Here is a 17309-nt window from a genome sequence, read left to right as displayed (position 1 = left end):
GTAAAATTATAGGTGCTTGAAGACTAGGACTTCCTTTTAAACCTTGTTTGCTCTGTTTAGTCACATCAGTGTTGAAATGACTGTTAATTCATTCATTAATAAAGTGAGAAGTTAACAGAAATTTGTGTCTTTAGTGCTCTGTCTTACTTGCCTTTGCTTTGTTTCCTAGGGTGGTAAAGCAACGCAGAAGTATGAACAAACAGTCTGGCAGTGGAAGACATGTGCCAAGGAAAAATCTGTCCAGCTCATCTATTTTTAGCCAGAGCAGTTTCAATAGCCATGCCAGTGATACATCAATGATATCCACTATATTGGATGAGTCTCTGATTCGAGAACAGACAGAAGTTGATCATTTCTGGGGTAGGCAATGATTGCTACTGCTTGTATCAAACTGTGCAAACTGGTTGGTTTGGTGCATATAAATTTATGATCGTTGTCCCACCTGCTGTCCATCCTGTCCCCAAACCTGTGTGCACTTCCACTTCTGCTGTAGGGGCCTTCTTGCTAAGATGCCCACTGGAAATTTATGGTCCAGTGTGTAAACTTGATTTACTGGCATATCAAGATGTTGCACAGTCAAGTTAATACGGCAGCAAATATAAACAGTTTTGTGATGCAACACCATAATTATCTCCTATCGTTGTTTTCTTCAAAATGTACATTGAGTACAAAATGTACATTATATTTAAAGAATGGTAAACATGTAACTTGTCTGTGAAAAGCCAAAGGAAAAGCATTCTTCTTTGTTTATAGGCAGAAGTTTGTTTCTTCTTAACATACCTTAATGTGAAAGTTTCAAATTAGTGGCATTTCAGGATTTCCCAAAAGGGTTTTTGTATGTGGCTAGCTGGTTTGACTTTGCAAGTATATAAAAGTATATTTTCCTGGAATCTGTTCTCTTCAATGAAGAGAAAATATGAGAGTTGTCTACATAAAGTATTGTCATGTGAAGTATTGTGTAGAACCAGATCAACAATTTGTTATACCTCCCAATTCAGACTCTTTGTTTCTAGTCAGAATACTTGTGACCTTCCCAGAGTCCTAATGGGAAGAATTGTTTCAATCTTGGTAGAACCAGTTCTAAATATTAGATAACCTGGCTCTTAAAACAGAATTTTAAATACAGTAGTATCAAAGTAGTCACCAAGCAGCAGCAGCATTGTAAGCTTGTAATTAGCTGCTTTAAGGTCTCGTGGGAGCTAAGTCAAGATGCAGTTGGTATTCATGTTACTTTGCCTGCCCCTTCTGTGATGGGATGCTTTTCACAACTATTCCTTCTATAATAAGGTCTGGATACATGTTTCTCTGATGGGCTGCAAAATATGTTAAATGCTAACCATAACGAGACTTTTTTTGAAGTCTTAGAATTAGTGGGACTTCTAACTTGAGTTTATGTCAGATATTGTAATTCAGTTCAGGTCGTCTTATATTTGGGACCAATTTCTTCTTTTTTCGTTTGCAGGCCTCGATGAAGAAGGTGACCCCAAAGGTAACTACACTTTGCTTTTCCTTCCACATCCCATGTAACAGGCACAGTGCTGGCAGTACTGACATGGGTGTGTTGGTTGTTGTGCTGTTTCCAGGCAGTGACACCATGCTGCTGCAGGGGAACGGGGGCATAGCAGCAGCAGAGCTGCAGCCCACGCTGAACGGCTACACGTGCAGTGACTGCAGCATGCTGTCAGAGAGGAAGGAGGTCCTCACTGCCTACTCAGCTTCCCACGTGCCATCCTCCAGGATCTACACTAGGGACAGGAGCCAGAAACATGCATCTAGTAAGTTACTTTCTCTTGTGTTTTCTCTGCAATACAGTTCAGTTGGTTCATTTCAATGTAGTGTTATTTAAGCTTGTCCTACCCTGATAAACTTGCTAATAATTGAGTTCTAGAGATCAGCTTATATGAAATACCTTTTTCTGTCTAAGTTGAAATTTTGTGTACTTGTTGGTTTCTTGTGTATAGTTATCTACTGATTTTCAGTGCTGCTGTAGGAATTAAACAATTACAAAATGAAAGTGCTCTGGTATCTTAAGTTATAAAATTATTTGGCCAGCCAGCACTGATTGTAAGTCTCCTAATCTGACATTGGATCTATGTGGCTCTGAAGTTTTTGGTCATGTCTTTCAGAGAGAAACTTTTTCTGTGCATTTGCTTTTATAACTTTTTATCCCTTACATGATTTGAACTTTCAAGATTGACCAGAATTGTTATTTTGCAGTGCTTCTGCTATCTAGGGAATCTCTGAGAGGGCTTTCTACTTCCCGTTTAATTTTTTTCTCCTCTTTTAACCTTGCAGCTTTTTGTAGTGTTTCTAAAAGCTCAATCTCAGCTACATGAAAAATTGAAGTCCAAAGGGAAAAACTGATTCCAAATAGTCATTCTAGTGACCACATTCCAAAAGCTTGAAAAGTTGAGTCTGTATAAGTAAGATTCTGCCTTTCCAAGACAATCTCCATTCAGTGGATTGTTTTCCTCTTTCTCTTGCCTGTGTCTGCCTGCCTCTTGCACAGCATCTGGAGTTTCTTGATTACTGGTAGTCCTCAGTTACCACAAAGGATGTGTCTCTTTAATGACCTTGAGCTAGAAAAGAACCAATTTTGGAATTCTGTAGATTTGTTAGTCTTGAATGGAGTTTGTTTTCAGTACAAGAAATCAGTTTGTTCGAGCTATATGATATGACTTCAGATACGTGAGTTAAATACTTGTTTTTAGTTAGTGTCTAGCACAGAGTGGAATTCTTTTGACTTGTACAGTCAACTACTTAAATTGGCACTGCATGAAAACTTTCTGTGCCTTCTGAGTTTGTATTCACATGAGAGAATTTTACTCATCTTTGTACATTCCTTTGTACTTTAACTAGAGGATTGGGTCAGACTTTGGGGGTGTGTGGGTGGGGAAAGGCGCACACAGTCATGGCAGGTTTTGGGCATGTGGCTGAGTCTAGGACAGCAGCAGTGGTGGATTGTGGCTTTGTTCCTGTGGTTCTGGAGAAGGGTGTGTCTCTAGCACTTCAGGCAGACCACTGTAGATGCTTCCTCTGATGTAACAGCAGGGAAGGTGTTGAACAGTCTTCACTTTCAAATCCAGAATAACACTGCTAGTGTCTCTTTGGAACTGGGACCCCAAAATCAGGATCAGCAGCTCACATCAGTGAGGAATCCTAAGTTCCATAAGCAAGGAATTCAGTGCTCTTTAGAGTTCTGCATTCTCACTAAGCAAAGCTATTCTTGCTGAAGTTACAGATTTTGCCTTGAAGTCATTATCCAGGGTGTGTAGTTCTTACAAAAGCTTTGATGTGAAATCTAATATACCCAGACTTTTCAAACCACACTTGCTCAAGTTTAATACTCTTGGCTAAAGGCTTTCCCTGCTTCGTCCTCACTCTTACACAAGCTAATGGTGACCAGAGAACAGAATTACATATTTCTATGGATGAATAATTTGTATTCACACTGTTTTTTTCAATAGGAGGAACGTACTTCTACATGAGTAAGATTCTACGATTGGTCAAAAATACTGCAGCATCTTTTGCATCACTATTAGTGCAACTATTTCAAATGGTTTTGCTGAAGCTGGGTTATGAATATAAAGGTACTTTTTCAGTTGTCTTCCTTGGTCTCCAAACACAGCGTGTGTATTGGCTTTTCTTTCTTGTGGACTTCATCGTTGGCACTATGGTGATCTTCTTCTATGGTCTTTTGGCTGGCTCCTCTCTGTTTTTATTATTACCTCACTTGTACTACACTTTTCATACCTTTCCTCTGTTTTCTCAAGATTCCTTTATACAAGATCCACATGCTGATTTTTACTAGACAGTGGTAGAGAGTAACTTTTTAATTGAGAAACTTGATTTTTAAAAACTATGGTGATAGTGTCAAATTCTAATTTTTCAATGTCTTTAGGTCTCTCTTATCACCCTTAAATCTGCTGTGCACTTAAAGCTTGTTTAGATCTGTCTTGCAAAACTCAAACTGCTCTCATCACTCTGCACTACTTTAGAGCACATCTTGTTTTCCCTGAAAACATTCATTTCTTCTTTGGTGCTTTCTTTTCTATTATACCTGCTCTACAAGTGAAGTTAAATTGCCATAGACAGAAGGTAACTGATTTTTGCATGTGAGTAGAACTTTGCTCTCTTTCTTCTCTCTGCTCAGAGCCTTATAATTGCTAATGCTTTCTTCTCCTTCATGTAACAAGTTTGTTAAAATCAGCACAAATATGTAATGAATGGTTGACCCATTTGATGGAATGTTGGGAACAGGGTCTTACTGAATGAGGGTTGGTTGGGGTTTGAGGTTTTTTTGGGTTTGTTTTCTATGTTTTGTTTTGGGGGTTTTTTGTTTGGTTGGGTTTTTTTGTTTTTTTTTTTTTAACAAGCTTTGCTCTCTGTAAAGAAGCAGAAAGATTTCTTTGAACCAATAGGCCCCCTGATATTTAAAGACAAAAGAATGATTGCACAGAGTAGGCTTCTTCTTCAGTCATTTTTCAGGTTTTCTGTGATTAACCTGACTTTAATAGTGAACCAAGCCAGTTTAGCTAAAATCTGTGTATATGAAAGGCTTTGAACTTGAGAATTAGATTCCATGTGTGCTTTTTGAATGTGTTGCAGCTCACTCAGACTACTGTGGGAGCATGAATGTAAAGGAGTTCTACAGAGAAGATCGTCATCTTGGTGTGAATGAGGAATCAATATGTAAGTACAGTGATTAATGTTGTCTCAGCCTTGGGCTCTACAGCAGGTTGTTGCTGTAATAGTGGTATCAGACAGCCCCTGACACTATGGAAGCTACAAAGTAAATATTTGGTTTGCAACTTAGGTGTAGGGGGGGGATGGTGATCCCCTGGTGTACTGTAGTCTTTCCCCCAGGAAGTTTCCTTCCCCTGAAGTTTGCTTAGCAGTTTTTGGGTTGATAGCTGATGATGTGAGATAGACTTGTTCCAGTTATCTTGTAACAATCTTGACTTGATCCTGGCTTTATCCCATTAATCAACTGTTACCACAACCAACAGGTGATGACTGTAAGGGGAAGAAACATCTTGAAATATACACCACAGACCACATGCAATCCTCATGGGCTAAAAGGGTAGCAAGGACCATTTGGCACACCTTTTCTTCTGCAGGTTGACTTGGACATTTTTGTTTGCTTTTATTTTGCATCGCAATCTCAAAATGTTAATCATACGTGCTTTGTGTTTGGGGTTTTTTTCCTTCCTTCATCTGTCAAAGTAGGGTAAAAATGTGCCTAGACAACTAACTTCCTTAACATCTCTTCTGTCTGACTTCTTGCTCTGATTGATTGCTCTTCTTTTGCACAAGCGTGGCAGGCTGCTTACCTATTAGTGAAAACAAAGTGTAGGGTAACGTGCACCTCATCTGTTAAAAGGAACAAGTCAGATTGTTAATTTATTGCACTTAAGGGAGATTTGTATGCGTGATAGGTTGAAAAGCTGACTTTAAATGAAAGCAAGGTATGAGATACTCGTATGAAGGTTATTTGAATAAAGGGGTTTTAACATTTTATTTTTGTTCTAGTGATAGTCAATTTTTACAGGAATCTTATGTAGGGATAGAATCTACCCTGTGAGATGAGCGCTCCCTAGCTTGAATGACAGAGGCATCAAGGATCTGTTGAGTGTTCTTTATACATGCAAAATGATTTGCAAAACATTGGGTTGGTCTATCTATAATCCCTCAGATTAACCCAGACATATCTGCTAATCTAAAAATGTAGGATTATTTTCTAGACATATACTGTGTAGTTTGTTCTGTAGAAAGATTGGTCCTAGTCTTGGACATAGTAATTGTTGGCCTCAGCAGGCTTTAAGTTACAGCATTTTCTTACAGTGCATTTCTTACAGTGCATGTTACAGGGTGGGGGTGTTCGGTGGTGGCAGTTTTGCTCTCTTTAAGAGATACAAAACTGTCCTACTGAACATCCTTGGGAATACACGCTTAATGAAAATTGACTGCTTGTAACTTTCAGTAGGGAATATTTTCTATCAGTATTTCCTAGACATCACTGGAATTTAAAATTTTTAATTGTTCTTGCTTCTCAACAGTAACCCAGATAATGAGCTTGATACTTAATTTTGAACAAATAAGATGCTTTTAATGTTATGATGTTCTTAAAGCTTGCTTTTATGGTAGTACTCTTGCTATTCTCTGCTACACTTTGCATGGCATTGTTAGATAAATATGTTACAAAATGTAAACTTTGATTTTGGAAAAAATGATATTCTAATGGCACAGATGGTGTTCATTCTGTTTATCTCTGTCCATGAGAATTCAGTTTCTAAACTGTCTTGGTTTTACTTTACTTCATATTTATTAGCGGCTTGCTTTGCTTTAAAGTAGTGGAGAACCAAGTTTGAGATTACTGAAAGGTATGGTTTAAAATTCTGCAGAACATGGAATGGGCAGGGGGCTGAGTGTGTTCACTGCATGTACTGAAGAGAGACTTCATCTCCTTTGTGTCTGTTACCACATGGAGTTAATTTGTTACAATCCAGGTTACTTTATGCTTCACGTGTTGCGATCAGTGGGAGCAACGGGATGGCTTGTGTCACAGAAGGTGTTGTCTCTACTTTGGCTGGCCCTTCTTTCTCCAGGTTACTATTCTAATCCGTGTGTGTGTGCATTGCCTGTTCCTTTTGGCAAACTAGGGGACTGCAGGGACTTACACTAATTCAGCCTGCTTGTGCTGTAGCTTTTGTATCTTGAAATGCATGTGCTACTTTATTGACCAAAATACGCTTAATGAGAGGGTGTGTTTCTGTTCACAGGCATAACAGGAGACTAACCAGACTGTTTCATGAGGGAATGAGTATGTCAATAGCACTGAATATGGGGTGTCAGGCATAATGGGGCGTGTTTGGTTTGGCAGTCACTTCCTATATTGGTATTCCTCTTACAAAAACTGCTGCTGCTAACCTGTGCATTTCCTGGAGCATACTGAGGTCTCCAGTGTGTGATAACTTGTGTTCAGACATTAATACTGAATTTCCAGCGAGGTAGCATTGTCATAACGAATGAGCACTTCATCTCCTTGCATGGCTGTTGATCTTGTTGAGTAGTTGATGTTACAATGCTGTCATACTTGTGATATCTAGCTGCTAATAAGCTGCATGCATTGCCTTATCCATGCATTTCTCCACTCTGCAAAGCGTTGTTGGCCACAGCTGCGTGTCCCTCTGCTTGGTTTCTTTGAACATGTGCTGCAGTAATTACATTTCACACTCCCACCTTTTGTCTTCTAGGGAGGGCAGCTTCTGGCATGTTCAGGTTGCTTAGAACTGGGTGGTATCAACTTGTTACTCTGATGTCTTTGCTCAAGGTGTTTCTTGTAAGAAGGTGTGTATCATTTGAAATTATTGTTTTGTGAGCAAGTTATTTACCCAGTTATAATATAAAAATTAATTATGGTAAATGTATTCTTTCTTGTAAACTTCCCTCTCTTTCTCTAGATGCCTTCCAAAGAACTACAGGTGGTTACTGTTTCTTATCCCACTCCTGTTTCTACTAGGTATGTCAATTGTTCACTTATAGTACAAATCAGAGTGTGTACTACAGCTGTTCCAAAATAACATTTTTAGTTGATTTATGAAGAAGATGCAGAAGTGGAAAAAAGCAAGTTTGTTTGTGAACAGGGCAGTAATTCAAGCCTACAGGGCAGTGACAAGTCAGCGAGCTTTCTCCTTGTCCTGAAAGTAATATCATTGATTTAATTGCATAGAGCTCTTTAGAAAGAGTGGTTGAGTAAGTAAATGCACTGAAGTCCTTTCTTCTTTTCCTCCCATCGTAGGAGTAGCAATGAAAGAGTAGGCTGTGTACTGATTGCTTTGTCAGTCTCCATAAAAGTGTGGTTAAGTTTTTACAAACTCATCCTGTCTTTCCTTTGCTCTAGACCATGTTTTAGTTGCTTAAGATACTGCTGACTTTAGACTGGTTAGTAGACAGTGTTCCAGGCCAGCTGTCAACTTTGAAATTAAACAAATTAAGTTTGAAGTATTTACCAGAAGTGCTGAGCCATTTCTGAAAAGCAGTTTCATGTTTTTGTGAGTCTTACAAATTTGCAGCTATTTTGTGGAGAAGATGAAGCTGCTTGGAAACCTACAATGGGGATTCAAAGTCCTCTGTACAAGGGTGAACAAGGAAAGAATTTACCCTGTGTAGAAAAAGTTGCTACTTCCCACTAAGATATTGCAAAAATAAGTGTAATCTTGTGAAGTGCTATTTTATTTCCATGGAAGCCTAAGTTTCCTCCAACTTTTATTAGCTCTTATGCAATGTCATCTGTAGTAAGTGTATAATGCAACGTATTTTCTGTGGAGATAAAAAGCAGCACTTGCATCTGCCTTCAGAAAATGTGGCCTGTCTTAATCAGTAAATGTGATCAAGGTGCCAGGGAAGCAGTAGAACCAAGTTTAAGCTTGTACCGTGATTTATCTAAGTGCAAGTTCCCTGCCTCACAACTGTGTGAGTGGGACTGATGGATGTTCCCCAATATTTTTGAGTGTTTGATTTAAAAACGTTAAAGCTGACTCATGGTGATTTTTGTTTAGACTTGGAGTAGTGTCTGTTGTGTGGCACCTGCCTTGCAAACTGAAGGTAGCTGTGTCCTTAAAAAGACCATTTGTAGATGTAAGCAGTTGGAAGGGAGAATTCTTTTGAACATGTGTTGCTTTTTCTTTCTGTTCTAGGAATGTGGTTCTGGGGGCTTAATGGCTTCATTTCATTATTACCTCCATTGAACTGGACAAGAATTGACAGAATACAGAAAACAGATGATTCTGTTCATGTTCCTGAACCGCAACATGATTCTTTTCATTCTGTGCAACCTCCAAAGGTGAGGGAGAACAGTCCAAGGAAGAACTTGCATATATTTAAGACCTCTTAACTCCCATGTCTTCAATATTTTTCAATAACTACTTATTGCACGAGCGTAATGTAAATAAGTGTCTTGATTTTTTTATATATTAAAGCATTATCTTTATACTTCAGGATACCATAAATATCTTTGACTTTGGTCGCATAAGTGAGCTGGAAAAGCAAATGGCCTTCATGTCCGACAGATGCCATGACCATAACAAAGAATATAACAAAGTGATGAGCCTACTCCAGAATCTTCAAGATCAGGTTGCCACGATGAGTGACAGAAGTGAAACATTGAACTTAATAAAAAATGTCATGAGTCAGCATCTTGAAGACATGAAATTGGAGGAAAAGGTAAGACAGTCAGTTATTGATGTTTCCTGATACTGACTGAAGTTTTACTAATGCAATTTGACTGGAGGATTCTTTTTCTGCTCTAGAAATAACCAATAGGTAGTAAAGGCCAGGGAGTAGTTGAGGGCATTTTTTCCTCCTTTGTTACTGCTGACAAAGGATTGATTGCAGACAGGTGGCCTAAAGTACATTCCTACATTGCTGAAAAGCTGCTGGATTTATCCTGTTTCCATACAGATAAAGAAGACTATAGGAAGGGCTAGTGACAAAGCAGGGGTTTTGTGGTAAACTTCCTGTGTATGGCCCCTACTACAGCTGAATCAGACTTCTGGATTTATTACAGATTCTGTAATTTCTCACACTACCTGCAGGATAAATCACTTAAACATTCACAGAAAGGAATGAAAATTACACTTTGCAGAAGATATCAGTTATGGTATTTGTACTCCAAAAGAAAATACACCCCCTTTTTCTTGCCTCTTTTTTAAGACTGACTTCCTGGCTTTGCATAAAGAACATGAGTTGCGCATCCAGACGCTGGAAGACCTTCTTAGAAAACTCTCTGCTGAATCCAAGGTATTGAAAGTGAGCTTTGATGACTTGTTCTAATTGTAACCTGTTGATAAAACAGAGTAAGTTTTTTTTATTTGCTGTCCCAAACAGCAGTCTGGCTGTTACAGGTCCCTAAGTCTCAAAACTTGTTTGTGTTTCTGCTCCCCCTTCTTGGAGAGGGTTTCATTCCAAGTTTAAAAATTATTCCCTTGACCAGTGAGGCAGGTTCTATTTGGAATGAAACATATTATACAGAGGCACAAACATTGTGAGCACAGTCCTGTACAGATGGTGCTAAAATTTATTTTCATATAACATTCTTTATCTTCTTTCTGTCACTTGAGTTTGTCTCTGATAAAACTTAACTTTTGTATTTTTTAGGACATCCAGAAGGAGCTTGACATAGCCAAATCAAAAACAGTGAGGTATAAGCACTTTTCAAATATATTTTGCTTTTTCACTCGTGATGCCAACTGACAGTGATTTGTGTGTTGTTCTTCCCAATATAACAATCCTTATCTTGTATCAGTTAACTGACCCTGAGAGTTTGTATTGTCAGCAAGAGCACTTCTGTCTTGTACTGCATTTCAGCTGTGATGCTGAACATCAGCACAGGACCCCCCTCTGGTGTGGGGGGCAACCCTACAACAACACTTTCACATAGTGGAGGAGAGTGAGGGACTTCTCGTCCTGTTATAAATGCATTAGAATTTTCCTTCAGATCACTTAGTGAAATATACAGTAACTGCTTTTGATGGGCTTTATATTTAAATTCTTAAATTGGATCAATTCTAATGTTTGTTTTTTGGCTTATTTGCCGAATTGCCATTTAAATTAGAATGAAATGTAAAATGGCCTTAGAATGATGGAGGAGACCTTTTTTCCATAGCACTCACTGGAGACTGATCTGTATTGAGCATATATGAGCTGCTGTTTGTAACTCAGCACTGCCTCTGGAGTTACTCTGGTTTGGGTGAGGTAGCCTGAAACTTGCTCTAACCAGTGGCAATGTCACACAAATAAAGTTTGACTGGTTTGTCAGAAGCCCTTAAATTCCCCAAAGTCTGTATATGTTTGAGTTACCAGCTTGTCAGCCTGGTAATAATCTGAATTCATCACTGCTGGATTTTTCTATAACTTCCGAATACTTTGCTTTGAATACATTAATTCTAAGGATGCCTTAAGTAACATCTTCAAAGAGCTGCAGGTTCTGTGTGTATTGTGGTGAACAGTTGAGGTAGGAAAGCACTTTCTATTAGACAAGTATATTCTCACACCTTTGGAATTTGATGGAATGATTCCAACTGCTCTTTCCTAATGATTGACTCCTTGTTTTTGTCAGAGATGATGATCAATATAGTCTACTTGTGTCCAAAATTAAAAAGCTAGAACTAGAGCTGTCTTATATGAAATCGGAGCTGTTATCTGGGCAAAGTGTGAAGACGAGTTGTGAGAAAATGGATGTCATTCATGAAAAAGTAAGTTCTGCAACTTCTCTAACTGTCCCAGTAAAATCTGGTATTACTTGGTTTTGTTCACTAACTTTCTTGAAATGCACTGCAATCAGTAACATGGGGATAGTATTAATCTTACAGAATGACAGTGTTCTGTGTAGGGTTACTGTGAATTTTTTTGTTAGTGCATAACACTTGAATACACAGGAGTTCATGGCTTGTTTTCTACAATGGCAGGGGTTTGCTTGTAAGTCATGATGTAGTAGCAGTTCTCTGTACAGTTCTTTGCTGTTGATATATTTTGTTAACCCATGCAAATATGGAAAAGAAACTTATGTAAAAGTGAGTTAGGTTTGTTGTCTGAGAGTTGCTGTTAAAAGAATTTTAAGTTCCTTTGAAGCCTTTTAAAAGGTCTGACTGGAATGTAGCCTACAAAATAATACAGGATTATCAACTATGACTTAAATAATATTTGTAAAAACTAATAATTGTAATTGTTAATGGCTTCTACTAGGTAGATGCCCAGGTCAAAGAATCTGTCAAGCTAATGCTTTTTGGTGATCATCAAGAAGACTTTCCTGAATCACTTCTCCAGTGGCTTACCTCCAATTTTGTGAGCAAAAGTGATCTACAGACTTTGCTGCGGGATCTTGAGTTACAGATCCTCAAGAATATTACTCTCCATATGTCTGTAACAAACCAAAAAGTAACATCTGAAGTAGTCACAAACGCTGTGACCAATGCAGGGATTTCTGGAATCACAGAAGCGGTGAGTGAGTTTTAAGGTCTCAAAAGTTCAACTGAAACTGGAAAGAGTTATTTCATGGGCATTTTGTGGAGCCTAACTGTCAACATAAATGTTAATGGTTTTAGGAGATGCCAGGAACATCAGCTGAAATGAGGAGGGCTGCAGAAAATGCTTTACTGAGTGTATTCTTACAGCATTGATTGTTGCCTGTTGTGAATATTTGCATTTTTTCAGAGTGTGTTATCTTGAAAATTGAAGAATTCCCAAGAAACAAGTATACCAAAGAAATGCAGCTCAGGGTCTTGGGAAGAATTTAAAGAAAGCAGCAGTCAAGATGCAGTATGAATTTGTATTCTAAGACAGACAACTGTGCGTTAAAAGTGGCCTCTGTCTTAAAAGAGGCTTTCAAAGACTTTTGATGAAGTGCAGCGTCTCAAAAAGATGCTTATAACTTCACAGATATATAGATATAAATTATTTTATCACTTGATCTTACTAAAACATTTCTCCTTCCATTGTCTTGTATGTGTACACCTATAGCAAGCACAGATTATTGTAAATAATGCACTGAAACTCTACTCTCAAGACAAGACTGGGATGGTGGATTTCGCCTTGGAATCTGGAGGTAAGTAGTGGAGGAAACACCATTTTTACTATCCATGCTTTTAGTAGTATTTACTAGAAATCTTAAAATTAAGAGTGTTTTCGTGTGTTGCCTGATCATCAGATGAGTGCAATCTGTGATGGTGTTTACAGGGCTGTGCATCAGCCTAGGTGTGCATGGACAGGGATAGAATAGTTCTCAACATGTCTACAACTGGGTAAGAAAGAAATGAAAAACCTTTAACCTGTTCTTAAAATAACACTGTACGTGATAGAAGCATTGTACCCCAGAAAATTATTAGGTCTTAACAATATCTGCTTTATATAAATCTCTGCCTTAATTACTCCTTCTTGAAGACTTTTATTTCTGCTAACCTGATCTATCTTTTTTGAGGTGGCAGCATACTGAGTACTCGCTGTTCTGAAACCTACGAGACCAAGACAGCATTAATTAGCCTCTTTGGAATTCCTCTGTGGTACTTCTCTCAGTCTCCCAGAGTGGTGATTCAGGTAATTAAAGGCCAAGTAAACAAATGCAGCAATGTTATTTTGTGTTAGTGGTTTGGATGGCTCTTGGGGTGCTGGTTGTATCTCTGTACTATACTGGGGGTAGAGGTACTCTGAACTATGTTCCCAAGAGTGGGATTCTCCTGGTAGTCCCTGGACACAGCCCTACTCTAGCAAAATTAAGACTCACAGGAAGCTTGGGTGGTGCACTGGACTTGTGCAAAGTGTGAGGGCTGGGAGGGTTCTTGTTGAGAAGTAATCTCTAAGGTAGGTCTTCAAAACACCACAGGTGGCTCAGGTGGATGTGGTGTCTTCGTGAAGAGTTCCACCAAGGAGATTATTCCTGTCCCTTACTGTCTAAGACTGTCCCTAAGAATTCAGAATTCATTACAACTCTTTATTACTCTTTTTTTTTATTTTTTAAAAAATTATGAAACGCACTTGTAGCATTGTTTTTGTTGTTGTTTCCCACCTTGTTCTCTTCACCTTCCTTCTGTACAGCCGGACATGTATCCAGGAAACTGCTGGGCTTTCAAAGGATCACAGGGCTATCTTGTGGTGAGACTTTCCATGAAGATCTATCCAACTGCCTTTACATTGGAACACATACCAAAAACTCTTTCACCAACAGGAAATATCACCAGTGCTCCTAGGAATTTTTCAGTATATGTAAGTCTGTCTCTGAATTTAAGTTGACGTTTGTACGTAGAATATTTGTGTTACTTACCTTGGAAAATAGTAACTTGAGGGAGGATAGCTAAGAAGATGATAAACTGTTTCACTCATTGGTCTTAAAATGAGGTGGTCTTTAGGAGCTTTGAGAGTAGGAATAAGAAGTGTTGCAACTAATTTTGGGTGAGTTATTTCTTTACTCTTGCCTTAGAGAGTAGTAAACACTTTTGGAGGGAGATAATGTTTTTTTAGTTGGTCTAGTTCTTTCGTACACTTTGTTTCATTTTCCCTCCTGTTCTTTCTCTCTACACTCACTACCCCTCCCATTTTGTCTCTGTACCTTATCTGTTATGTGCCTTAAATAATTTTTTAAATTCGTTTTACCCAGCACCACAGTTGTGTAGGCAGGATTTTGGAACAGAGGAGACCACAGGCTACATCAGAGTGTAGTTACGATGGCTGAGAACTTTTTGTCAGGCTTTTCTAAATGCTTAAACAGTCACCTGCAAACATCTGAATCTTGGCATGAACCTTGATGTTCTCTCATTGCTTGTCCTGAGCAGTATTGTATACTGCAGTAGGGGTTTAGCCATGGAAATTAAGAGATTTGACCAAGAAAACACGTAAACAGCACAACTATTTACAGTGCAGGAAGCTGGAGTACAAGCTGTGCTTGGACTTTAAATTACATGGGAAACATTCTGATCCTGGCTTTACAGACCTCCAAGTGCTGTCTCTTGATAACTGCTATGTAGACATGCTTCTAGGTTGGGTTTGATTGGAAATATGATGGAAGCAAAAATCTTCATCTTGTTACAGGGTCTGGATGATGAATATCAAGAAGAAGGCAAGCTTCTAGGAGAGTATGTCTATGATCAAGAAGGAGAACCACTGCAGATGTTTCCAGTGATGGTAAGTCTGGATTGTAAGATTTAAAGTGTCAGAAGAAAATTACTTTTATTTTCTACACTTGAATGCAATGAGCAGCAAAGGGCAAAGGCCTTGTTCTCATTTGGGCGCTGTAGAACCTGTGGTAGAAGGTATCTACCTCTGCCTCAGCATCTACGGCCCAAATAGATGAGAGGGGAGGAAGACTTGTTGCCCTCTGGCCACAAATGGTCAGAAGTTGCTAAACATGGGAAGAGTCTGTTCCATGCTGCTTCAGACTCACAAATAATTGTAAGGCAAGGAAGGTTCTGTTCAAAGGAACAGAAAAGTCCCAAGGCGTAACTTAGTTATTAATGACTGTTGGTACTTGCAGGAACCTAAGAAAGCTTCAGTTGCAGCTGTTTATACCAGAACCCTGACACTGGTTTGTGTGTTTGCTTTTTCCTTCTCCAGGAGAAAAATGAAGACGCATTCCAAATAGTGGAGCTGAGGATTTTCTCTAACTGGGGCCATGCAGAGTACACCTGCCTTTATCGGTTCAGAGTGCACGGGAAACCTGCCGAGTAATCCACACTACAGCTGGGGGTGGCTGCTTTGTACATTTTGTTCCTAATCTGTATATACTGGGAAGCCTACAACACTGGACTCTGTAAAGGACGAGGATGCAAGATACACACTGCAGAACTATTGATCCTCTGATAAAGGCAGAAGACTGTCAGCAGAAATGTATAAACCCTAATTTTTATTTGCTCTAAGGCTCAGCTTGTAATTGCCAGTTCGCTTCATATTTCTGTGTCCATGCTGAGAGAAATAATGCATGCAAACAGCTCTGGTTCATAAAGCCCAGTTGGCAAACAGGTAACACATATTTTATTACAAATGAATGTATAGGTTTTTTTTAAAGAATAAACCACACTTTCTGCAACTAGGAATCTGTTCTTTTTTAATCCAGGACTTGACTGCATACTTTTGCTAGCTTGGCACCATAAGCCAAAAACTGTGGTACATTTTGAACACCGACTGTGGCTAAAGGTGTCCTTCAGTTGACAGTTGGTTTTGACCTTTTTGGTGGATCCAAAAGGGCTTCTTTGCTACATGTTGAATATAATAACTACTGCTGTCAGGGAAAGCTAACACAACCAAAACCAGTTTAAACACCAGCGACTGAGAATGCTTTACTGTAATTTGTGGCCGTGAATTGCTCTAAAAGTCAGGGATAACTTTAAGTAACTGAAGTTATTTTAAGGGTTTTTACCATGGCAACTCGGCCAGTTTGTTCTTTTTTTAGTGTCAATTCCAAATCGACCTTGATGTACTGACTGGCTCAGAGCTGATTGCTCAGTAACCTGCTAAATTGCTCAGTAAACACTGCTATACAGCAGTTGAACTACCTTAGTTTGTCAAAAGTGATCTCTTTGGGACAAGATTTCCTTAGACTGGTTGATTGTTATACTCCATAAATGTTGTACAGTGAGAATTCAGTGCGTGCAAAACAAGCCTGAAGTAATTCTTGCTGCGTCACATTTACAAGAGGGGTTTGAGCTCAGCGCTGCTGTGTGCAAACACAGGCATTCCTCATCCTCCCCACAAGCCTTAGTCGGGTACCAGATGAGTAGAGTTGCTCTTGGAAACAACATTTCCACGTAGAACAAGAAGAAACTGCTTATTGCTCCCTTTAGCCTTGCTGCTTTGAAGATCCTTTTTGGAAAAGATTCCTGAAATTTACTTGTATGCAGAATTTTTATCTTGCTGTTCTAGTGCATTTTGTAGTTCCACAGAACTGTTACCACATGGACCTGCTGACTGGTTTTCTGAATTGAGTTATGTATGTTGCACAACAGTCCTCGAATGTTCAAAATACAAAAGTCTCCATGTGAAGAACTGTTTTTCACTCGGCCTGGAGACAGAACCTATGGCCTACGCAGAGGAGTAGATGACACATGTACAGGTGTTTTCATATTATAGGTTACCTATTTAAAATTAGAATTATCCTGTATAAATTGAAATTAGGTAGCTGGGGGGGAATATTTTGAATAACACTAACTTATTTTTTAAAAAGCAAGATAGGACTTTGTGCAATGTATTTTTGTAAATGCTTTTCAAAATGTCTGTTATTCTTTGCTGCCTCCAAACTGACAAGATGCTATTGAGATGTTTAAATAAAGAGTTTTAATTTTTGAAAGTGCATGTAATACTTGAAGCAAGAAATAAAGCCTCTTTTCTGTATTTTTTTTTTATCAGCTGCTTAAATAAGTGAGGAAAGATTGTGATTTTAAAATTTCTCTGAGCTGGGGCGGGGGTGAGGAGATTTCACTCGGGCTTTTACAAGGGGCAGAGTTACAAAGCTTTAAGGGGTAGGTCCAGGAGCAGCGTGTGGGTGGTAGGTAAACATCACAGATGGAGATTTGGAAGAAAGGCATACCTGGGTCGCTGCGGGATGACTTTCAGCTGTGTGCAGGCTGGGGGGGGTTGGTTTAATTCCTGTTCCCTTAGCCTTGCCTGTATCCCTGAGCCAGAGCAGTCCTGAGCCAGTCTTATTGCCTGCGCTCCATCAACCATTCCTTGATATATATATATTTTATTATTATTCTGCAGTTTCCTGTGCTGTTGTGCGCTCCAGCTCCGGTCGTGTCCCGGCTCCGCTTCCCGGGGTTCCTCTA

General features: G+C 39.0%; 1 protein-coding gene across 7 annotated transcripts in view; it reads left to right on the top strand.

Moving 5' to 3' along the window:
• The window catches only part of SUN1 (Sad1 and UNC84 domain containing 1), a 33287-nt gene extending 16412 nt beyond the window's left edge, over window positions 1–16875 (top strand). For 3 of the 7 annotated variants that reach the window (XM_017734132.1, XM_017734133.1, XM_008633488.2), the window contains exons 4-23: window positions 170–360; window positions 1463–1489; window positions 1584–1775; window positions 3468–3590; window positions 4609–4692; window positions 5010–5120; window positions 6510–6608; window positions 7257–7350; window positions 7464–7522; window positions 8700–8845; window positions 9001–9225; window positions 9715–9801; window positions 10159–10202; window positions 11120–11255; window positions 11746–12000; window positions 12520–12604; window positions 12977–13092; window positions 13591–13758; window positions 14581–14673; window positions 15103–16875. In XM_017734132.1, coding sequence (XP_017589621.1) covers window positions 170–360; window positions 1463–1489; window positions 1584–1775; window positions 3468–3590; window positions 4609–4692; window positions 5010–5120; window positions 6510–6608; window positions 7257–7350; window positions 7464–7522; window positions 8700–8845; window positions 9001–9225; window positions 9715–9801; window positions 10159–10202; window positions 11120–11255; window positions 11746–12000; window positions 12520–12604; window positions 12977–13092; window positions 13591–13758; window positions 14581–14673; window positions 15103–15216 — 2449 coding nt within the window. In that variant the 3' untranslated portion in view covers window positions 15217–16875. The remainder of the gene's footprint in view (window positions 1–169; window positions 361–1462; window positions 1490–1583; window positions 1776–3467; window positions 3591–4608; window positions 4693–5009; window positions 5121–6509; window positions 6609–7256; window positions 7351–7463; window positions 7523–8699; window positions 8846–9000; window positions 9226–9714; window positions 9802–10158; window positions 10203–11119; window positions 11256–11745; window positions 12001–12519; window positions 12605–12976; window positions 13093–13590; window positions 13759–14580; window positions 14674–15102) is intronic. The other 4 variants (XM_017734136.1, XM_017734135.1, XM_017734134.1 and 1 more) reach the window with 4 other exon arrangements.
• Window positions 16876–17309: the final 434 nt, after the last annotated feature.

This window comes from Corvus brachyrhynchos, unplaced genomic scaffold (assembly GCF_000691975.1).
Source record: "Corvus brachyrhynchos isolate BGI_N302 unplaced genomic scaffold, ASM69197v1 scaffold5, whole genome shotgun sequence".
In the NCBI taxonomy this organism is placed as follows: Eukaryota; Metazoa; Chordata; class Aves; order Passeriformes; family Corvidae; genus Corvus; species Corvus brachyrhynchos.
This window is presented reverse-complemented; position numbering and strand designations above follow the sequence as displayed.